The 24,326-nt window shown below is 44.6% G+C and overlaps 1 protein-coding gene across 2 annotated transcripts; it reads right to left on the reverse strand.

Annotated features, from left to right (window-relative positions):
• Window positions 1-1,563: 1,563 nt before the first annotated feature.
• Window positions 1,564-24,221, reverse strand: LAYN (layilin). Of its 2 annotated transcripts, none has more exons than XM_014855425.3 (7): window positions 23,791-24,221; window positions 20,362-20,659; window positions 14,597-14,754; window positions 10,328-10,360; window positions 6,649-6,732; window positions 4,402-4,504; window positions 1,564-2,218 (listed from the first exon to the last, which is right to left on the reverse strand). In XM_014855425.3, exons 1-7 carry the CDS (start codon window positions 23,873-23,875, stop codon window positions 1,855-1,857), a joined length of 1,125 nt encoding a protein of 374 aa, XP_014710911.3. In that variant the 5' UTR covers window positions 23,876-24,221; the 3' UTR covers window positions 1,564-1,854. The 2 variants fall into 2 exon arrangements, with proteins under 2 accessions (XP_014710911.3, XP_070346417.1); XM_070490316.1 differs by having other exon boundaries at window positions 1,564-2,214; window positions 4,398-4,504; window positions 23,791-24,055.
• Between the last annotated feature and the right edge of the window lie 105 nt (window positions 24,222-24,326).

Genomic DNA, 24,326 nt, shown 5'->3' on the forward strand with positions numbered 1-24,326 from the left:
TTAAATTAGGGAAGTGCAATTATTAGAGATAGAAATGGAGTAGGAGAAATTCAAGCTAGTACATCTGAGGAGGAGAAAAGAAGTTGAAGAATTGAAATACAGGGTAAGACTGCTGCTGTGCAAACACAGAGGGAAGAGCTCCATGGGCCCCAGTAGAGATAACACACTGCTGACAAAGGGAAGAAGCTGAGGTCTTCACTCTGGTTATAACCTTAAGAATGGGTCCTCATTTCAAGTTTTAGTGACGTATTGACAACAAGTTGTTCACACAATTCACCAGCTTCCGTTTACTTGTTGCTAGACTTCCTTCTTCGTGGGCAAGGAGTGCATTTCTGACTAAAATAACTCAATTACCCCCCCACCCGGGTGGAGCGTGAAAACAGGTCCTCCAAACTTTTCAGCTGAAATATTTAGGCTCTTTTACATCAGTCAGAAAGATGAATTGTTCATCCATTCAACAAATACTGCTTGCCTACTCTGTGCAAGGTGCTGTCTTGGGTGCAGGAGGTATGGTGCCGACAGGGCTGATAGGATCCCTTCCCTCCTGGGGCTTGCAGCCTAACAGGGGCCGGAGCAGAGGGACACAGGGCAGGATATAGGACACATCATAGAGCCAGGACGTCTGAAGCAAAATGGGGACTTCCAGGTTTTGGAGCAAGGAATCAGTCCTTCAGACCGCGCAGTCACTGCTTTTGCTTGAAATGTTCTAACTCCACAAAACGCGCTTCCCTGAAGCAGGCAAAAATGATGTTTCTGTTATGGACCCTGTTCTCTGCCCCAGGAGAGCAGGTACCTGGGCAGAGATTACAATCGGCTGCGTCTGATATGGCTCTGACCCAGACTACTTCACTGTGTCTCGTTTGGGGCTCTATATGTGAGGCAAAGTTACAAACTATTAAAAATAAGATATATGGGGAAAGGTGAAAATAATGACATAGAGGGAGGTTGCTGGTGATTTAAATAATGGCCTTCAGACCTTCAAAGTGTAAACCACTGATGTTAGGCCAAGAAAATTTTCTTAGGATTTGAGCCCAAAAGTATTTGAAAGAGTCAGGTCCCTAAAACAAAAAGGAAGAATCATTATCATTATCAGTAATATTATGCCGATGCTTGAGTAAAACAAACACACAAACACAACAACGTGCAGTATCAGGGCTGGGAACACAAACAAGCCTAGAAGCAGAGACCCAAATTCCAGTTTTAGTTTCTAAAGTATTTGCAAGTTGGATATTTCCAAGTTTGGATGTCAGGAGAAAGAAAAAAAAGTCCCCCGAGGCCACATGTAGAGGAAGGGCTGTAGACACAGACTGACTAACATTCTGCTTCCTGCTTTTTATTTGATTTGACTCTTTAAAAAAAACAGAGAGAAGAATTGCTGATATGCAGGCCACCCCGATGCTAGCGTACGTGGGCTTTGAAAAGCTTCTATAATTTCTGTCTCTTTGTGATTATGTGTGTTGATGTATAGAGCAAGAAAAACAGAACCGAGAGATGGGTTTCCCAAGTCCCACAGCCACAACCTTAACCCTGACCATGAAAGCATTGTCCCTTGAAAGTCAGATATAACCAATCAATTGACATTTATTTTCTATTATGTGCCAGACCCTGGGCAAGGGGCTTTCTCATAAGGCTGAGCTGGGTGAAAGGCTAGGATAAGGGATATAACCAAAACTTGGGGATCCAACAGGAGCTGATGGGGATCCAACAGGAGCTCTTGGGGGTCACATGCTCACTCCCCGGCACTAGATCTGAGCATTCTCATAGACCTTCTGAGTGTTTTCCTTATAGAAAATAGGAGAATTTTGCTTCTCTTTTCTTTCCCATTCTTGTCAGTTCAAGTGTTTTTCGCACATCCTAGTAACCATATATTTCATTTTCCACCCATCCAGACTCCTTGCTCCTGCCCGTTCGGTCCGGGGAGAACTCATAAATGTCATTGGTCACGAAGCCACTCTCCATGCTTGCCAGAGTAACGAATCCACTTTCGGATGGGTTCACAGCCATGTTGTCATAGTCACAAGACATCTCCTCGGGAGTGGCTTCTCCGGAACGCACTCGGAATGAAATGTTCTTCAGGTCTGGCCGGGTCTCTGCTAAATCAGCTTCACTTTGTTTTTGGATGATGTTATAAACCTCTAGGTCCGGGCTGTGCCCTGGGTGCGGAGAGGGCCAAATTGTTTGCTGCTCCTTTGTGCTGGGGCCTGGCTGCTCCCGCTTCCTAGGAGGAAAGGAGACCAGGGACGAGTACTTTAGACAAAGTGATTGAGAACATCCCTGTGCCTCCTGCTCAGGCAGGAGGAGGTCATCCTGGGCCACCTCTATGCGGCACTTCTCCTCCAAGCTTACAGGTCAGGGCTTCGAGGTGGGGTGGGTGAGAGGACAAAACAGGAAGGTGTTGTTACGTTCAAAGCGATTGTTTATCTGTTATTCACTGCTGCCAGAGCATAGAACAGAGGTGGTTATCCTGGGATCCCCAGAGCCCCCAGGCGGTCTTAGGATAGGACTGGGTGGGGAAAAATAACACATTTCTAAAAACTCATCTGTAGGTGAAATTTAGCCTGTCCTTCAAATCTGAATGTAGGCGATAAACCAGAGTAGAATTAGTAATGTCTTTGACTTGATCACCAACAAAAACAGTACATACGATTTTTTATATGACATCACAATTACTATAGATGCCTTAAAATATTTTACACTCATCTCTACTACAAAATTATGATAATTATTCCCACCACTGAATAAAAAAGCATGAATAAAGAAGTGCATGTGTTACGGTATCACATATTCATTTTTTTAAATTTTAAATTTTTATTTTTTTTGAGGAGGATTAGCCCTGAGCTAACATCTGCTGCCAATCCTCCTCTTTTTGCTGAGGAAGACTGGCCCTGTGCTAACATCCGTGCCCATCTTCCTCTACTCTGTAGGTGGGATGCCTGCCACAGCATGGCTTGATAAGCAGCGCGTAGGTCTGCACCTGGGATCCGAACCGGTGAACCCTGGGCTGATGAAGCAGAACATTCGAACTTAACTGCTGTGTCACTGGGCTGACCCTCACATATTCAGTTTTGGAAATATTTTGCTAAACTATTTATCAGTATAAATGCTTCCCTTGCAATCCAATGTATTTTATTTTATGCATTTAAAAATACTGTTCCGGAAAGGGGTCCATAGGCTTCACCAGACTGCTACAGGGGTCTGTGGCACAAAAAAAGGTCAAAAAACCCTGAGATAGACTCCAGCCTCAGAGTCACAGTTCCCAAATCCTAGTGAGGTGCTAAATAGATAGAGAAAGGAAAAGAAATCAAGTACCAACTGCAGAGTAAGCAGTTGGAAAATATATTTGTAATTTCTTGAACTGAATTCTATTTTTAGATTAAAAGGAGTTAACTAATAAAAGTGATCATGGTAAGAGCTAACATTTTGAGTGCTTACTATATGCCCACTCTGCATGTATTAACCGCTTTAATTCTTCTAATAATCCTATAAGGAAGTTATTATTAAATGAAATATGTTGGACATTGGACTCTTACTAATTCATCTTAAATTGGCATTCAAAGTGAGTCAAATCTTACATTGGACCTTAGTTTTCCTGTTGTAAAAGCTTTTTCTATGTAAACCATGATGATGGGGAATAAAAAGTTAGCTGAGAAGAGCTCTAGGTACTTCAAAAATGGTGGCATGTGGTCCACAAACAGAGGTACTCTAGGTGACTTAGTGTAGCTATTTTGTAGCAGTCTACAATTATCTATTCAATTAAAAGAAAAGCCAATTAAAAGTATATGAGGGTCAATCCCGGTGGCTGATGGTTAAATTCAGTGTGTTCCACTTTGGTAGCCCAGGTTCAGTTCCCAGGCATGGACTTGCATTGCCTATGTTAGTGGCCATGCTGTGCTGGTGGCCCACATACCAAAAAATAGAGGAAGATCAGCACAGATGTTAGCTCAGGGCAAATCTTCCTTAGCACAAAAAAAAAAAAAAAAAGATTTGAATTATTTCATTTTGAAATTAAGTGAGTTAGTTTCAGATGTTTGCCAGAATGCTTTGGGACATTTTCCATATGGCTCACTAGTCATTCCTTCACTCACCCAACAAAAATTTTTGGAGTGAGAGCTTTGATTCACGAAAGAACTTTGCCAAGTGATGAGTGGATACACAGGAGGTGAATAACACAGCTTCACCCCTCAAGTCATTTAAAATATTCCACATAAAAAATGAAAGAATATAAAATTAGTTAACCACAACTAAGCACCAGTGCTTAACACTTCTGAATGCCCTAGCCCATCAGAGAATTTACTCTGAACTCTGCAATGGTGATTCTCTTGGAGCTGCCTAGCTTTTAATGAAATAAACAGGGTTTGTGTCAGAAGATACAAAGGTTTACATGACAAAGGTTTTACTCGCCTCCTTCGACAGATCCAAACCCAGCATACAACTGTGGTGACCACAAGGAGGAGGAGAAGAGGAATGCTGGGGATTAGGATGTAGGCAAGATTCAAGTCAGCTTCTGAAAAGAAAAACGCACATTATCAGCACTAGTGATGTTTTCACATCCTTCAAAACAGGCTAAAAAAGCATAATCAGCACAGAGTATTCCAGAGAGCACATTCCTGGGAGGAAATAGATGTGCAGTTACCCAGTTAGCAAAGTCCTCTAGTTTCAATAAAGGAACATTTCCCACCTGTCCTATTATCTGAGGTAATAGAGAAAAGAAGTTTAAATTTTGGGGTCTCTTGCAAAATGTCAGAAGGGCACTTTTGTTCATTAAAATTTTTTTTTTCAGAGGAGAGAGATTCTCTCTTTTCTTGTTCTTCCTCGCCTTCAGTGAAGAAGGGGCTGCTGGGGCAGTGTTGATGTTTTTGACTCTAAGGACAAAAATAGTGGTTCCCAAGGTGGGGTGAGGGAGAGGGAGGGAAAAGAGGCAAGCCAGAAGCCTCGGGGTTATTACCAGGAAAGAGAAGGTCACATGAAGCATGTGGCTCAGACTGTAGAGCACTCCCAACATTTCTAAGACGAACTGGATCCAGCTGGGCCCACGAGCACGAGTGTGGAAGGTGCTTCGAGGTCTGCTTTCCTGACCTCTTCTGTCCTTTGAGTCTTAGAACCAGAGAATTTTCCCTCAAGGGGCTTTGGGAGGAATGAAGGATTGGAGACTGACTCCCTTCCTACTTCCCCTGGTGCAAGATCCCCAACCTTCCAGGGGCTGTTGATGTGTTTTTCCGTCAGGCTGCAAACCTGACAACCACCAAACAAAACCCCAAACCAAACCCACTTTAAATACCACCATAATAACAATGAGAAATAAAAATGCCACTCACTTCTGCATAGCACTGTGTACTTTTTCCAAAGCATTTTCACACACTGTATCTGTTGTATAATAAAGAAATTGACTGGCGTTTATCCCTGGTTCCTGGGAAGGAGGCTCTAACTCCTTGGGATTTCTCAGGTAATATTTCGTGAGCCCTCAGACCACATCAGTTTATGCTGACAGAGATGTCTCAGGATGGGGGCTGGTGGGGAGGTAAGGGGGCCTAGAGACTGAATTCAGTTACACGGCCAATGATCAAATCAATCATGTCTACATAGTGACACCTCAATAAAATCTCTGCGCACCAAAGCTCAGTGGAGCTTTCTGGTTGGTGAACACATTGATGTGCCAGGAGGATGATAAGGCATCGTGATTCCACAGAGAGAGGACACAGAAGCTCCCATTTGGGACCCTCCTAGACCTCACCCTACGTGTTTCTTCCTTTGGTTGGTCCTGATTTGTATCCTTTATAATAAAATGTAGTCATAAGTATAGTGTTTTCCTGAGTTCTGTGAGCTGTACCAGGAAATTATTAAACCTGAGGGGCTCGTGGGCAGCGCCTGGGTTTGTAGCCAGTTGATCAAAAGTTCAGACGGCCTGGGGACCCTGAACTTGTGGCTGATGTCAGAATTGAGGGCAGTCTTGTTGGAGACCGAGCCCTTAACCTGTGGGGTCTGCATTAACTTGGGGTGGCTAGTGTCAGAACTGAATTGTAGTATTGTAATATCCTATTTCATTTTACGGACACAGCAATGCTCTCAGATAGGTAAGAAAAATATTATTAGTGCCATTTTGCAAATGACTAAATTGAAGAACAGAGAAACTAAGTGGTTTTCACGGTGACAAAAACCCAGATCTCACTCTTGAAACTCAGGGTGAGAGTTGAGGTTGAAAGTCCATTAGCACTCCAATTTATCACCGCATTTTCTCTTATCTTTTATGATTTAACTTTTAAAATGTTTTTGTCCATTTCCTCTATTTGTTTCACAAATGAATATAAATCATGGATATTATGCATCATGGTCTGGGCCTCTCTCTACTTCCATTCTCAGTCCCCCACCCCCTCCAGCCACAACTTCTGGGTGGTTCCCAAGGCTCTGTCTTCACACAGATTTTTCATGTCCTCTCTAGTTTAATCTCCCCAATTATCTTAGGATAGCTCCATTTGTATATTTCACTAATGAAATCTAGCATTTAATGCAGTTTTTGCAAAGTCACTAATGCCCTGTTTAGTTCCATTTTTAAATAGCTGAGGGAAAGAATAAAGTGGGAATGTAACCATGGGTAATTTGTGATCGAGAAAGTCCCATTAGCTATTTTTCCCAGGACAGTTCTGTACACACCTTTGCTTTCTTTAAACGTTTCTTTGGCGTCTCCCTTCTCTGTGTCTTCTGGAAGTACGGGTGTGGCTGGCTCTGTTCCTTGACCTGGAGAGAGAACATGGACTTGAGAACCTGGAGAAAGACATCAAAATCCAGATATTCTCTGAGGTCCTACCAGGTTCAAGGTGAGATGCCAAAAAGCAGTGGCAATTTGACCAATGCCTTCATAAACAGAAAAGTAAAGGGTTGAATTTGCTGGCCTAGAGGTTTAGCTGTCTTCATCTTTCTGACGAGACTCTTGTTGCCAAGAATCATGCATAGTCACGCGTTGCTTAACGATGGGGATACGTTCAGAGAAATGTGTTGGTAGGCAATATTGCCATTGTGCGAACATCACAGAGTGTACTTACACAAACCTAGATGGTATAACCTACTCCACACCTAGGCTACATAGTATAGCCTATTGCTCCTGGGCTAAAACCCGTACAGCATGTTACTCTACTGAAAACCCTAGGCAATTGTAATACAATGGTAAGTATTTGTGTATCTAAACATATCTACACATAGAAAATGTACAGTAAAAATACGGTATAAAAGATAAAAAAGAGTACACCTGTATAGGGCACTTATCATGAATGGAGCTCGCAGGAATGAAAGATGCTCTGGGTGAGGCAGTGAGTGAGTGGTGAGTGAATATGAAGACCTAGCACGTTACCGTGCACTACTGAAGACTTTACAAACACTGCACACCTGGGCTACACTAAATTTATAAAGGTTTTTTTCTTTCTTCAATAAGAAATTAACCTTAGTTTAATGCAAACTTTTTACCTTATAAACTTTTTAAATTTTTAAAACTTTTTGACTCTTTTGTAATAACAGCTTAAAACACAAACATTGTACAGCTGTACAAAAAATATTTTGTTCCTTTATATTCTTATTCTATAAGCTTTTTTATTTAAATTTTTTTTTTTTACTTTTTAAACTTTTTCGTTAAAAAGAAAGACATAAACGCACACATTAGCCTAGGTCTACAGAGTCAGGATCACGAATATCACTGTCTTCCGCCTCCACGTCTTGTCCCACTGGAAGGTCCTCAGGGACAATAACACACATGGAGCAGCTATCTCCTGTGATAACGGTGTCCTCTTCTGGATTACGTCCTGAAGGACCTGCCTGAGGCTCTTCTTGCGGAGGTGTCACTCTTTTCAGAAGAATGACTATGGTGGTTTGCTTGGTTTGTTTCTTTTTTTCGTCATAGATTTGCTTGTAAGCAGATAATGCACCATGAACATTCCTTTCTAGTAACGAAAACCTTTCAGTGTTGGAATCCATGTTTTCAAACTTTTTCAGGAGCTTGTTGAGCTCTGCAAAAGCTTCTGCTAAACCCTTCACTGCGAATTTTCTTGAGGGTTCTTCTTTTTCTTCTCCTGAAGTTTCCTCTTGTCTTGCCTCTTCTTCAGCTATGCGTTCCTGTTCCAGTTCCAACAATTCCTGGTTAGTCAATAGCTCAGGAACCGCCTCTACTTGCTCCCTAACGTCATCCTCATCCATACCCACGTTAAAGTTGTTCACCATCTCAACCACAGCCTTATTGATTTTCGCAACCTCCTCATCCTTGGCAAATCCTCTGAAGTCATGGACAAGCCTCTTGAGTGAGTGTCTTCTTCCAGATGCCATTCATATACTCCTTGGTGATATCACCCCAAGCCCAAGCAAGGTCCTTGATGCAGTCATAGATGTTGTAATCCTTCCAGAATTGCATCGGTGTCTTCTCAGTGTCTTCCTCAGTTGCAGCAAGAGCCTGGGCAAAGGTGCTTCTCAGGTAATAGGCCTTAAAAGCTGCTATAACTCCTTGATGCACTGGCTGGATCAAAGAGGTGGTGTTTGGAGGAAGAAACACTGATCTGATACTGGGATGAAGATCACCAGCAAAAGAAGGATGTCTGGGAACATTATCAACAATAAGTAAAATCTTGAAAGGCATGTTATTCTCCAAACAGTACTTTTCCATTTTGTTGACAGAGCAATTCAGGAGGGCATCTTGGAAGAGGAGCTGGGTCATCCATGACTTCTTATTACTCCCGTAGTACACTGGCGGTGTGTGCTTACTGATATGCTTGAAGGTCCTGGGGTTCTCACTGTGCCAGATCACAGAGGGTTTCAATTTGAAGCCTGCAACATTCCTCCCAAGCAAGACTGTTATCCTGTCCTTAAAAGTCTTGAAACCTGGCATTGACTTGTCTTTTTTATGGATGAAAGTCCTTTCAGGCATATCAGAATAGGGAGATTTTATCCATATTGGATGTTTGTTCTGGCAAGTAATTTTCCTCCACAATCAGCTTACCTAGAGTTTCCAAAAATTCTTCAACTGCCTTCACATCAGCACTTGCAGACTCACCACTCACTTTCACATTATATATTGAATGATGATTCTTGAGTCACTTAAACCATCCAGAACTAGCAATAAATTCAACATTGTAGTCAAGTCCAGCCTTTCCTTTCAACGTTGCAAACTTTTTTGCTTTGGCTTAGACTGTCATGGTGCTGAGAGGGATACGCTTCTGTGTCTGGTCTTCAATCCGGGTCATTTGAAGTTTCTCTATGTCTGATACAAGACCTGCTCACATTTTTGTTCGTCTTGTTGCCTTCAATGAAGGGGATCCTTTAACAGCTTCCATCACTTTTTTTTCTTCTTCAAGATCGTAGCTATGGTGGAATGCGACATGCCTGACTGGTGAGCAATAACCATCACTGATTTTCCACCTTTGTAGTCTTTAATCAATTTTAATTTTGTTTCTAGGTCAATCATTTGTCGTGGTCCCTTACTGGTAACATAAGCAGTGGATTTTGTATGCTTAGGGGCCATGATGAACAAAACAACACAAGATTAAATCCTACACAAGGGAAAATGATATAATCAAGAGACGTGGTAAACACAAGGTGTATGAGGCTGCTGACAGCATAACACAGCATATTGTTTTACAGTAAACTTTTTTTTATAAGTAGAAAGAGTATACTCTAAAATAATGATAAAAAGCATAGTAAATACAAAACAGTAACATAGTCATTTATTAACATCATCAAGTATTATGTACTGTACATAATTATATGTGCTGTACTTTTATAGGACTGGCTATGCAGTAGATTCGTTTACACTAGCATCACCACAAACATGTGAGTGTGCATTTCCTATGATGTCCTGACGTCACTAGGCTATAGAAATTTTTCAGCTTCATTATAATCTTATGGGTCCACCGCTGTATATGCGGTCTGTTGTTGGCAGAAATGTTGTTATGTGGTCCATAACTGTACTGAAACAACCAGCAGGTGGCTGGCATCAAGGCACACGAAGCACTGAGGGAAAGGGCCAATGACTCACTTCTAGGACCATGAATTATCAGTTTGGTTCACTTCTTGTCCCATTAGATTGAATTATTCCTTTCATATTGTCAATAATGATAAGTAAAATCCCAAACTGAATTTGCAACTGTTGCTTTTCAGCTTTGAGAGAAATGGGAACACTAGAGAGTGAGATTAATGAACTGCTTGTCATGGTTGGCTATGGCATATACCTGCCCAGATGGTCTGGACCGGTGGTCTTTCTGTTGATCAATGTGGTCTAAAGAACGTATGAATCAAACCTATGAAGAAGGGTTGTGAAACAGCCCAAATTAACTGAGATCCCAAATGACAGACTTACCTCTACTTCTTGTAGAAGGAGCTGTTGGTTTCTCTGTAGCAGAAAGAGACAAAAACAAAAATAATAACTAAATTTACATGCCACTTGGATGAAATTGGCCAGAGCAAGGCATCCATTCTTTTGCTCATTCAGTCATCCAATAGACTTTATTTCGTGTTACTAGATGCCAGGAACTGGATTAGTAAATTAAAAGAATCACTTCTGCACAAAGAATAGCTTTCCCCCAGCTTTACTTGGGCACTTCTTCCTTTTTTAAAAAGCATTTGAAAACTTTTAAATATGAGAATTTCCAACTACACACAAAATTAGAAAGACTGGTAAAATGAACCTCAATGTACCATCACTCAGATTCAACTCTTACCCACATATGGCTAATCTAGTTTCAACAATAATCCCTACACCTCCCCAACCACACTCAGGCCTGGATTACTTTAAAGCAATCCAAGACACTTTAACAATTCCTATTGGGGATGTTTTAGAAAGCAACACACACTGAGCTCTAAGCAGTGGAAGTGGTTGGGGGGCTAAGTAGACCACTGGCCAGCCCCAAGTCAGAGACTGGTGATCTAGAACCCTGAGACGTTTAGAATAGTTCACAGGAAAGTCAGGCTGCATAGACAAGCTATATCAAATGTTTTGGCTTTAGGCTGGGAGTGCATCATTGTGTTGGCCTTGTATTGGCCTTGAATCTCTTATGCTAATCAGATGCTCTGGGATTCATAGGGATGGGGTCCTTAAAGGCAAGGTTTTAGAATTTACGGTCCTAAGGCCAGGATGTCAAGGCTCTTCTGAAGTTTCATTCAGAAAGGAAACTTTTAACCACCTTCCCATAACTGTGTGTGTGTGTATAGGTGATGAAAATCCATTTAGTTATTTAAAAAACACACTTACATAGTGCTTGCCATATGATAAAAACGTCATTATGTTCGAAGTGTTTTACAGAAACAAACCTGATTTATCCTGATAGCAGCCTTATGAGGTAGGTGATATTATTATTCTGATTTTGTACACAAGGAAACCAGGTACAGAGATATTAAACAATTTGTCCAAATCTCACAGCTAATAAGTAGCTGAAATGGGATTTGAACCAAACAAATTCAAATGAAAATTAAAATGGTAAGGAGACAAATTCTCTGCTAAGTAGTGGAGATATAACAGCAAATGAGAAATAGTCTCAGCCCTCTAAGGCTCTTATACTCTACGGGATGGGCATAAAATATGGAAATGCAGGACAATATTAATAATTATTAATTCTGTGATATTACATTATAATACATAGCATATTCGATAATATTACACAATCTATTCTTTTTCTTGTTCCTCTACGGTGCAATCCATTGTGCAGAACTGCAGTAAACATGGCACGTTAGTGCAGCATTTCCATCAACCCCTGCAAGGCATCTGCAATGCGTTGCCTCAGATGATGACTTTGATTTTCACTGAAGACGCCTATGCCTTTAGCATACCCCAGAAGTAACCAAGTGTTCAGATCTGGCTAGCATGCCACCTACTCTACATGCTTATGTTGTTAAATCTAGTTTTAGATGTTATTCAACCAGTCCCTTAGAACTCAGGCGTAATGGATGGTGTGTCATCTTGTTGGAACTCTGGGTGACTTTCCCTAGCCCATCAAGTGTGAGGATTAATTGGTCAAACACGTATGTTTTCAGACCTCCTGACAACCATGTAGTGAAGGGGACAAACCTATAAATAGGCTGTTAAGGTACTGTGTATGTGAGGTGCTCTGATCCTCACAGGAGGAACACCTAACTTAGTTTTAAGGGGCTCTGGAAGGTTTCCCAGAAGACATTAATTTTCTAATTTCTTATTTTGAAATATTTTCAGATTTATGAAAATTTGCAAGAATAGAATTCTCATATATCCTTCACCCAAATGTTACCATTTTACCATATATCATTTATTTACTTATTCTCTCTCTATGTATATCTCTATATATTTGTATCTGTATTTTTATCTATATCTGTATGTATACACATATATGTATAGAGAACACATACAGATACATACATAACTTTTTTCCTGAGAGTAAGTTGCAGACATGGTTAGCCTTTACTCTTAAGTACTTCATTGTGTATTTAAAAAGGTCTGGGGGAGGCATTCTCTTACATAACCACAGTACAATGATCAAAACCAAAAAAATCAACATTGATGTCCTATTATCTAATCTGAAGACCTTATTCAAGTTCTGCCAATTGTCCTAATCATGCTCTTTATAGAAAACCGTCATCATCATCGTCATCCTCATCTGCATCATCATCATTGTCCAGGATCCAATCCACGATCACCTGTTGCACTTAGTTGTCATGAGAGAAGGTGAGTTTAACCTGAGCTTGAAAGGTAAGAATGAGTTGACTGGGAAAGGGGAAAGGTGTTCCAAGCACAAGAAACAGCAATTGAGAGCTCATGGGGAACTTCATAGAGTGCAAAGGGGAAAGGGATGAGGGGAGGAGTGGGAGTGGTGAGAACTGAGGCTGGAGAGAGGCATGGGTCTGGTCATGCCGATCCTTGTATAGCATGCTAAGGTGTGTAAACTTATCCTGAGGATGGATGACCACATAAAGGCAATGTGTTAGTTTTTCTCCATGTGCCCACCTCCCTCTGCCCAATCTATTCTCTGTTCTTCTCTGTGTCCTCGGAGGCTGACCTCTATGGACTGGTCATTCGGGCTCCCTTGTCCTTTGGCTTCTGACTGGACTTAACCAATGGGTGGCAGAGGCAGGAGATCAGAGGATAGGACGAGAGGTCCTGGTATTTATTCCCCAGGCCCCTCTGTGGTTTGACAGTAGCTGCATTTTACGTTATAGCTCCTGTTGGGTGGCTCCTCTTCCATGACTCCAAGATATCTCTGGCTTCTACTAAAACCATTCTCTCCCCTCACTCCCTTAGGCCTAGGAATGGTGAGAGCTTCCCATTGTAGCTAGTCCCTGGGCACTTCACCATCTCTTGCTCTTTGCCCACACATCTGCAAATATCCTTTTATTATACTCTCCTAATTAAACCATTACATCTTTTTCCATCTTTCTCCTGCCAGGACTCAGTCTAATACAAGTAATAGCAAAAGTAATAAAGAATATGATTTTTAAAAACCTAACTAGGTTCAAAGTCCAAAACTAAATGGATATGAAAACAACTGTCAAAATCTCACATTTCAAAAAATGTTTAAAAAGTACAAACTTTTAAATCATGGAGCTAATAGTATGGAATTAAGAAAAGTGGTAGGAAGCCAGTTTGTAACAAGTGTCTTGCCTTTATTGCTCCAAAAAGGCAACCTGCCAAGCCAGCCTGGCTCTTTGCAACCTCCCTGCCTAAGACAACTCTGTATGGTGGGGAGGGCCAGGTCTCTGGAGAGAATTCATCTGAGGGGGGACGAGGGAGGAAAAACATCTTTTAGCAGCGAAAGCATAGTCCAATTCAAACCATTTTAAAATGACAGGGTTAATGAGTCCCCAAGTAGATATAACTAACAGGTCATTCTACTCCTGTCAGGAAAGGATGCACAACTGGGGCCAAGCAGTCGGCCTCAGGGAGGTGAGCAACTTCAGGGACAGATCAAAATCACTTCAAGTTTAGATCTGTCAGTTACAATGGAGGAATTGGGGAAACTCAAGCAGAGTGAGACTAAAGGCTTGTAGCCAAGTCAAAACCCTTAACAGATCTAGAAGCAAATGCCAGTTGAATTTGCAAGGCATATATAGAGGGTGGCCTGGGGAGTCGGAGCCTGCTCATCAAAGTGTCTGCTATCTGCCCAGTGCCAGCAAAATTGGTCTGTTTTATCATCTACCTCCTCTGGTCATTATTTTGTTTCCTTAAAGCCCCAGAAAATAATCTCACATGGCTGTTGGACTTGCAGGAACAATGGCCAGCTTCCTTTCATATTTCTTCTTTATTCCAAGCTCCTACAGCCAACCTCACATGTGGAAACAATAAGAGTTTGTTATTGTCCATTCAGAAGGCTTTTTGTTTCCTGAAGTTCGCATAACCCTTGCTTTATCATACATAAATTAGACCTTTTCTTTTCTTCATCCCTTCTCTCAGCCTCTGATACCCCTCTCCTCTGCTAGAAGTACTCTTCAATAAGGAAGTGTCACTAGATTTCCCTTTACAAAAATTCCCTACGTTTAACGCTGCTGGCATTTGTAACAAGCTTTCTTAGAGACCGCATCACAAATTCTTGGGACTAGCGGCTGCTTATGTAATGAGAGAGGAGATTGAGAATTCAGCCCCATAACTTGGGAGAGGATTCATTACCATTGGAATATTTGCAAATGAAATTGTTCTTCATGTTGCATCGGTCATCATTCCACTGGAACATGTAGAGGCCCCCAATGCCGGCGGGTGCTGATGGCTGATGGTACATGACCACGCAGACCTCGCTGCCACAGGAAGGCTCATCCACGTACCAGTTCCTGTATAGGAAAGAGGTCAACAGTGAGGGCAACTAGAGAAAGCTACACCAGGACTTCAAAGCCTTTGTTTTTTCATCAAGTTCACTGAGCCATGAACTTAAGATTCTGCTTCAGAACACAATAGAAAGAGAGGGAGGAATTGCAGTACTGCCAATACCACACGCCTTCTAATATGGACATCACAATCAATCATCTGACATGTGCCACAACCTCTTTGCAGGGAGGAATATATTACCAAACGATGTCTGCAAAGTAATTATGAGAAAAAGCAGCTAGCAGGGCGAGTCTGTACAATCTTATTTCTTTCTTGATTTTTGCTAACTGGGTTTTGTTTCTCTCTTTTTTTTTTAGAAATCGGATGCTCTGAGAAAAGGCATGACGTCTCATCCAGAGCTCACCCTGTCTCCATCTCCCCATGCTTTTCAATGGCCCTGATTGCCTTCCTAGCCCTGGGAGGTAGATGGAAAATTCAAGCACCTGAGCAAGACTTTCCAAAATGTAGATGCTGTCAAAGCAGGTGAGGGGCTGGGGACAAGAGCAAGAGGCCCACATGATCTTTTTTCAGTTGTTTCCACTTATCAGGCTGATGAGCCCCTCCGTCAGCCTCCACTGCCAGATTTCTTGTCTCTGTCTCCCTGGCTCCTGGATGGGGTGCATTAGCAGCCTCAGCTCCATGATCCAGTGGTACTTGGAATTAAATGGTGCTGCCACCCAGTTGAATATGTGGGTGCCAGGTTGAGGCTCTGGATTCCATAGAGAATCTACATGCAGTGAGCACTCGCCCCGTATGGTGACTCAGGGCTGGGCTTTGTCATCTGTCTGGTTACCTATTTGAGCTGTGTCCTTCCGGTACTCAGATCTTGCCCTGATGCTCAGATTATTTAGCTGAGCCCTGCTGCTCTAATTAGCTCTTATCAGAGCCCATCCTTAGGAGACAGCTAAGAGGTCTCCTTGTAGCTCCTCAATATGGCTCTGCTTGAGTGCTATGTTGTCATCCATCAGAGGGAGGATCCTTTGCTGCACCCACTGAGTTGAATGTGCCTGGACAAGAGCTGAGCTTGCAACACTGCTTGTACACTATGCCTGGACAGCTGGGGACCCTGACTGGGGCTGGGCTCTGCACCTCATTAGTTACCTTCAGTCCATTTTCCAACCCCATTGGTGGATCTCCTACTCTGACTTGCCTTGTTCTCACCACTGGCCTTGTGGTTTCATGTTATTTCACTTCACAGATGATAGAATGGATGAAATATTATGCCTGGCATCTAGTTTCTGGACTTGAGCCAGATTTAAGGCTCAGAACTCACTGATAGAAGGAGAGGTCAGGTTCCCAGGAGGAAGGACCCTGCAACACCATAGCACATACACATGGTCATAATTTCCCCTGTTCTTTCAAAGAGACCTATGGCCATTTAGTTAAGTAACCATACACTGGGAAAGAGGACTCCAGATATTACAAGGACACTGTTGGACACAGGGTGCAAGTTACAATGATATCCAAAGACTTGAAGTGTCATCGGGGTTACCCATTCAAGTGGGAGCATATTGAGGCTAGGTATTAAATGGAGTTCTGGCCCAGGACCAGCTCACAGTGGGACCCAACCAGTGGTCATTCCCCAATCCCCAAATATATGAATTGAAAGTCTATGGAGTAAGATCTATAATAGTGAAGAAGGTCAAGTGGAAACCTCTGAAACTGCAGTCTTCCCCACCCTCTCCAAGATAGCAAGTAAAAAACACTGTCTTATCCAGGGGAAGATGATAGAAAGTAGTGCCAACTTTAAACACCTAGAGAATGCAAGGGTGGTATTTCCCATTATTTCTGTACTTAATTCACTAGTATGACTTCTGCAAAAACCAGGCAGATCCTGAAGGATGATACTGGAACAGTAAAACTCAATCAAGTAAAAGCCTCAGTTGCAGCTGCTATGCCATATGTGGCACCTTTGCTAGAGCAGTTAACATGTCCTGAGGTACCTAGTATGCAGATCTGGTGAACACATTTTTTTCCATCTGTATCAGAAAGAGAATCTGAAACAGTTTGCATTCATTTGGAATAGACAACATTTATGATCTTGCCTTAAAATTGTATTCATTTTCTTACTCTCTGTCATAAGGTGGTGTGAAGAGACCTGGACTGCCTAGATATCTTGCAGAAAATCACACTGGTTCATTATATTGCTGACGTCATGCTAATTGAACCAGATGAGCAAGAAGTGGCTAGCACGTTGGAGGCCTTAGTGAGACTCATGTGCTCCAACAGTTGGAGAGAAACCCTATGAAGATTCAGGGGCCTGTCACTTCATGAATATGTGTAGGTGTCTAGTGATCTAGGGAATGCCTGAGCATCCCTTTCAAATTAAAGGACATTTTGCAATGATTTGAAGAAGGAAGCACAGCACCTAGTAGGCCTCCTTGGGTTCTACAGGTAGCATATTTCACACTCTGGGAATACTGCTCTGGCCCATAAACCAGCTGACATGAAAGACAGCCGGCTTTGAGTGGGGTCCAGAGCAGAAAGGACTCTGAAGCAAGTCTAGGCAGTGGGGCAAGCAGACTTGCCCCTTAGGTCATATTATCCAGCAGACCCTATTATTAGAGGTATCAGTAGTGGGAAAAACAATGCTATATAGAACTTGTGACAAGCCCCGATGAGAGAATCACAATACAGACCCTCAAGATTCTATAGCAAGGCCATGTAATTTGTAGCTGAGAAATGATCATCTTTTGCAAAACAACTCCTGGCTTCCTATTAGGCAAGGAGCACCAAGAGACCATGCAATCCAACTTGCCCATCATGAATGAAGTACGTCAGGCACACCCTGTCATAGATTGGGCAGCCTAGAATCAATCCATTATAATACGGAAGAGATATATACAGGACAAAAGGGCAGAGGATGAGTAGGTAGAGCAGACTGCCATGACATCTACCACTGTCATACCAGAGCCTTTTGCTCAGCTGACACCTATGACTGCATAAGGGAATTCCTTATGACTAGCTGACAGAGGCAGCCTGAGCTTGGTTTGTGGAGAGGTCAGCCAAGTATGGGAGTACAACTCCAAATGGACAACAGCTGCACTGCAGCACCACTCAGAGGTGGCTTTGAAAGGTCAAGTGGTAAGGGGACGTCCTCCCAATGGCCAGAGCTTAACTGGTGTACCTAGTTAACCACTTTGGGAAGAGAAGTTATAGGAAGTTAGAATATACAAGGACTCAGGGGTAAGGCAAAGATCTTGGCCAGCTGATCAGGAAGAAAAAAGTCTTTCCAAGAGGAGAAAGAGTGGCAGATTGGGGACAAGGCACTCTTGGACAGAGTCATGTGAATAGACATTTGGGAGTAGGCATACAGTACGAGACTCTGTCACCTGTTAAGGCCCACCAGAAAGCATCTAGCACAGAAGAGGCCCTAAAGGGAGAGAAAACGACTCAGCCAGTTGATGTCAGCCAGCCTGTTATCAGCAGCCCCAGTGCTGGCACAATAGATACGTACCATGGTGGCAGGGATGGAGGCTACGCATGGGCTCGACAGTATCGGGTCACATTCACCAAGGCTGATCTAGCTACTGCCAAACCTCCAACCTGCCAGCAACAGAGAACGACACTAAGTCCCTGAAAGAGCACCAAACCTGGGAGACCAGCCTGGCACTTGGTGTCAAGTTGACTACATTGGACTCCTTCCATCCTGAAAGGGGCAATGATTCATTCCGACAGGAATAGACACACAATCTGGGTATGGGTTTGCCTTTCCTGCCTCAGGACCTTAGTGAGCACCACTATCTGAAGGCTTATACAGTATTTGATCTACTAGCAAAAGATCCCATATAATATCTCATCAGACCAAGGGATCTACTTTATAGCAAAGGAGGTATGGAAGAAGGCACCTGGCCATGAGATTTGCTAGTCATATCACGTATTGCACCATCCTGATGCTGCCAGCCTGACAGAGTGATGGAAAAGCTTGTTAAAAACACAGCTGAAGCATTAGTTTAGAGGCTGCTTTGTGAGGACAGGGCATCATCCTCCAAGATGCAGTGTACACTTTGAATCAATGAACTTTATACCATCCTGTGTCCCCAAGAGTAAGAATATATGTGTCTGGGAGCCAAATGGTGGAAACAGGAGTAGCCCCGCTTACCATCATTGGTAGTGACCCACTTGGGGAATTTGTGCTTCTTGTCTCTGCAACGCTGGTCCTTGTGAATTTAGAGGTCCTGGTACTCAAAGGGGGAACACTTTCCCCAGAAGACACTGCAAGAGTCTTATTGAACTATGAGCTATGGCTGCCACTTGGGCACTCTGGGATGCCTGTGTCCAGGGACCAGCAGGCAAGAAGAGGAGTCATTATCTTGGCAGGAGGCAACTGACCCTAACCATGAGGAGGAGGCAGGTCTGCTGTTATGCATTATGGGCAGGGAGAAATATGTTTGGCACATAGATTATCTCCTTGGGTGCCTGTTGGTACTTACGTATCCAATTTTGATGGTAAATGGAAATGTGCCATCACTCCAGCCTGAGAAGTGCAAAGTGACTAGGGCCTCACACTCCTCAGGGATGAGGGTCTGGGTCCCGCCACAAGGCTCCCCGAGCAGATGGTAAGGGAACTGGAGAGTAGAGGAGGGAAGTCAATAAGTATCAGTTGTGGCCCCAGGACCAGCTGCAGTGGTGGGGAGTGTAGTTCATCTTATTAACCTTCCTCTAAAAATTTCTCCTGTGAAAATCCTGAAGAAGGTACTGCTGGAACTTAGATGAATATGTGGATCTAACTAGCATAATGGTGGACTTTGATAGATGCTGACATGCTGTCTTAAATGTAATGGGTAAAAAAGATATATTTTAATATTTATTCTTTTGATTGATAATAAGTTTAAACTCTTTTTCCCTATGATTGTTTACCAGTTAGATTTTCCATTTTATGAACTGTCTGCTCAGGTCTTCTGCCTTTTTGTCTTTTGGGGTTTTACTGACTTATATAAACTCTTTATCATAAAAAGATACTATTTTGTTAAACTTATTACAACACTTTTCCATGTTATGTCTGCCTTATAATTTCATATTTTTTGACGTTTGTCCAGATCACTGGATTTCTTAGGGGGGTACGATGGCAATGCCATGGTGCCAGGGTGGGGTGTAAAATGAGTGAGTCCTGATGCTTTGGTTCAGCAGGGTCCCACAAACTGCAGCTTTCCTTAAGTCCTCTCTTGGCCAATCCATAGAATTATATCTTGGCTCTGATTTCTTGCCCATCCTCATGATTCCTTGTGGTCTGGAGACCTATCTTGAGTCTTAGCCACACAGACCTTCAATGTCTCACTGGGGTTCTAGTCCAAAAAGCCAGACAGGCAGAACCACTGACTTGAAGCATCACTTGCCATTGAAACAATGCTTCTGGGCCACACCCTCCTGAACAGAGCTCTTTGGCCACGAGTTGGGCCCAGACCAAGGCTGACTCACCACCTTCACCACACTGCTCTGGTCAGTGCTGTTCCGGTTCTGCTAGCCCCTCAGGACTCTCCTGGCTAGGCCTTCTGACCTAGCACCCGGATCCAGCCTGCCTCTTTTCCGAGTGACGTCAAGTGAGTTAGCCGCTGTGGGTTCCACACACTTACCTGAATGTGGATGTGCTGCCATCCGTCCAAGCATAAAGGTCCTGGCAGACTGTGCTATTGCTTTGTTTCTCCTCGTGCCTCCTGAGCCCAATCCAGAAATCGCCATCAGACGCCAGGAGGTTTTCAATGAACTTTTCTATCAGTCTCTGTTCACCTTCAGACTCGATGCTGACCAACTGGCCCCCATCCCTCCGGCAGGCTGCTCTGGCTTCCTCAAAGTTCAGTCTTCGAGAAGCATCATGGAAGTAAATGACTTTATAACAAGGCCTCTGTGTCCCTCCCCGGCAGACCAGCTGCCCTAGAGAAAAAAGAAGCCAATCTATTTCAGTGTCCCCCAAAGAATACCAGGGCAGGCATGCTGGGAGGCATCTGAACAAGGTGCTCCCTGAACAGGAACCCTGATGACTCCGCAGTGGACTGTTACAAAGTCGGTCAGGGTTCTCTGAGCAAATTAATACCCCTTCCAGCATGGAGACGCTGTGATTTTAACCATATCGTGCGGGGACTCCACGTTTTGTTTGTTCCGTTACAGATTCTCATAAAGCAGACATTTCTGACTATCCTTTAAAAGAGAGATGGATGAAGATTTAAGGTTTCACTTAAAGGCACAAGAACATTTATGCCTTCAGGGAGTCTCAGGGGATAGCATGGCTTAAATGAGTTATCTCTGCTGCTTCCTTCAGGGGAGAGGCATTCTGAAGTTGGGCTGGGCTCCTCAACCCTGGAACCCTCTGCCTGTGTAGCAGGCCCAAGAATTCACCCAGTCTATGGGATAAACAGAAGCTAAAAGCACCAGATCTTTGGGGTTTTCTGCTACTGATCTTGCCTGAAGACAACAATTATCTCATTGAATTCTGATAGTAATCCCCTGATGTAGATATTGTTTATGCCCCATTTTACAAATGAGAAAACTGAGGCTCAGAGAAATTCAGTAATTTGGCTAAGGTCATACAGCTATCAGTAGCATTGCCTGAGTCAGAACCCAGATCTAATTACACAGTCATGCTGGTAACCACTGAACGATATTGCCCCCTCCTCACTCCACCGCAGGCTTGGAGCCCATGTAATGTGTCTTGTCTGACTGACTGAAAACCATCTCAGACAAGTGGCTGGGATTCTACTGAGGAGCAAATAACGAATCATTTACCAGTACACATCCCACTAGCTTGGGTCCGACTGCCTGTAGTCTTGCTGTACCCAAAACATTAGCCTCATCACTCCTTTATTCATTAGTTTTTTCTTTTCTTTTTTTTGAGGAAGATTGGCCCTGAGCTAACATCTATGCCTATCCTCTTCTATTTTATATGTGAGACACCTGCCACAGCATGGCTTGATAAGCGGTGCACAGGTCTGCATCCAGGATCCGAACTGGAGAACCCCAGGCTGCCAAAGCGGAGCGTGAGAACTTAACCACTATGCCGCGGGGCCAGCCCACCATTACTCCTTTATTCAGTCAACATGTACTGAGGGTTCCCTCTCTGCCTGGTGCTGTGCTAGGTACTGGGAATACAGAAACAAATGTCAGTTCCTAGCCCGCGGGAGCACCCAGTATAGGTTTCTGGATCCAGATGTAGAAAGCGAAAATCAAATTTCAACAAGGGCAATCCCTTGCAATGGAGAGCTAAATTGTGGGCTGTGCGTGTGAACTGCTGCCACACAGCAAGGGACAAAGGATTTTGGTTTGGAAGGCTCATCTCAGTCCTCATGGAATGTTCTTATTTTCCTAACTTGTTTTGCAGCTGTTCAGGGAGCCGGATCGCATTCATTATTCCCAATACTGTCCAGAATACAGGGCAAAAGGCCACAGATGGCTAACTGCATTTTCAGTGCTAAATGGGAACAAAGCACATACAGATAAACCAGAAAGCTCATGTGAATTCTTGTTTTCCGTTTCTTTTTTCATCACTTTTGTAAAAGAATTCTCCATAAGCAACAAGTTCTAAGAGTTTTGCATCTTCTCTCTTCCTCTGTCATTCTTCTGCTACTGCTAAATAGAGAAACTCTAACAGGACTGGTCCATCAGCAAATTAGGAGGCCTCGAAAGAGAGCCATTCTCACTAAAGAGGTGTTCCAGAGAGACTGGGGACCACTGGCCAGAGAGGTTGTGGCTGGCATGCTGCCTAAGCAAAATCCTGGGCCAGCCCAGCTTCTGTGAGTCCTTAAAATGGCTCCAAATGAGGCAGCAGAGGAAAAACAAATGAGCTCCAGGAACCCCCAACCTGGTCACCTCCAGGAACCCCCAACCTGGCCACCAGAAAAAAAAGCTGGAGTTAAATTTACTGGCAGTCCCCACTTTTCCACCGTTGGATTATCCAGAGAAAACATCACACCTTCAACGAGTTTCCTGTATAGCCCAGCCTGGTCACACACCCCAAGTCAGCGGGTGAGTGACAGAGAGAGCCAGAGCTGGAAGGTGGCCCGAGGGCGCATCTGGTTCCCCAGCCTTCAGGAAGTGTCTCTCTTCTCATTTGCAGGAAAGGGAAGGGAGGGCGGGACTTCTGTTCCCCACTACCGAGGACAGATCCCATACAGCCCTAACCCAAACAGCTTAACTCAGTTAACTTCTCCTTTGGCCGCCCGGCACCCCACCCCATCCTGAAACCAACTTCAGATCCTTCAAACAGCTTCGCAAGCACGGATAGGAGTGGAGGTTTTCATTCTCCATCCCTCTTACCAATCTGTCGCCTGCGAAGGGGACCCGGGAAAGGGGCACGGACATTCTCTCCCCTCCCCCGACATGCAGAACAAATGGAAGAGGCAAGAAGCCAGAGCACTGTACCTCCTGTGACATCCGAGTCCGAGGTTGCAGTGACACGACGGGAGGAAGGAAGCAGAGAGTCATTCCCCAGTCAGGCGGGGCGTGTGCCGCGCTAACTAGGCTTCTTTCCGATCTCTAAGCGCTCTTATTCCAGCCATCCTCCCCCCAGAAGAGCCCAGGAGTAACAGGCTGGGTTCCCACGGCGCAGCCGATACAGAACCCCTACAGTACCCGCCGTCTCCGAGGATAGGCGAACCTTCCGGTGGGCAGGACAAGGGAGTGGGTGAGCCCGCCCTGCGTGGGGGTCCCGGGGGCTATTGCACCACATACAATGGAGTGGGCCGAGGGGGCGCCTACTGGCGCAGATTTGCTCACTGCCCCACTTCCCCCCGGATTCCCGTAACCCTGGGAGGGGAACGGGCTTCGAGCGTTCCAGGATACGCAGGGAACCGGCGCTGGTCTCAGCCGCGGGACGATTGCGCCCCTGGAAGCAGGGGGCGCTGGAGGGCTGAGTCCATTAGTGAGGTGGGGGCGCCTTCCCCCACCCAATCCGCAGAGAGCCAGAGAAGAGGCACGGCGGCCCTGAAGACGGTCAGCAGAAGCTGGGGTGCAGTGGGTGCAGCGTCCGAGTCCCCCCAGGAAGCAGCCCCCGCCCCGGCACGCACACTCACCGCTTAGCAGGCGCCCCGTCGCTCCCCCGGGCCCCGCCAGCAGCACCGCCAGCAGCATGGCCTGCAGCGCCGCTCCTGGCTGCATGGCCCGGCTCGGGTGCGCCCTGGGACACCCGGGTGCTACGGCAGTGGAGCGGGCGGCCCGGCGGCGGCGTGCACGACAACTGCAACCGCGGCAGCAGCATCTCCCGAGGACCGACGGACCTGGCACCCGGAGGAGGCGGGGAGGGCGCGGAGCCAGCCAGTCGCCCCTCCGCCCCCTGGGACGTCACTGCGCGGAGGGCTGCCCCGCCGGTTGGCCCGCTTCCGATGGCCTCCTCCCGCGCGCTCGGCGCCAGACACCAGTCCCGCTCGAAGGGGAGCGAGCAGAGGAGCGGAGCCAGCTCCCTGCCCCATTCCGAGCTTCCCAGAGAGATCTTGCATTTGCCTAGGGCTCAGGGCCGAGGAAAAGTCCGGTTTGGCTTCTCTGAAATCTGATGAAGAGAGCACTGTGGCTAAAAACAGGACCGCATCTCACCCCTCCCCTCGGGGGAATA

The sequence above is a fragment of the Equus asinus genome, chromosome 20 (genome assembly GCF_041296235.1).
Source record: "Equus asinus isolate D_3611 breed Donkey chromosome 20, EquAss-T2T_v2, whole genome shotgun sequence".
NCBI lineage: Eukaryota > Metazoa > Chordata > Mammalia > Perissodactyla > Equidae > Equus > Equus asinus.

Excerpts from the sequence above, each read along its gene's own strand:
- LAYN (XM_014855425.3), bottom strand. The coding sequence starts at position 23,875 with ATGCAGCCAGGAGCGGCGCTGCAGGCCATGCTGCTGGCGGTGCTGCTG. Across the intron at positions 20,660-23,790 it reads GACGGGGCGCCTGCTAAGCG|GGCAGCTGGTCTGCCGGGGA; the intron begins GTGAGTGTGCGT and ends TTTTTTCTCTAG. Across the intron at positions 14,755-20,361 it reads GGCAGCACATCCACATTCAG|GAACTGGTACGTGGATGAGC; the intron begins GTAAGTGTGTGG and ends TTTCCTATACAG.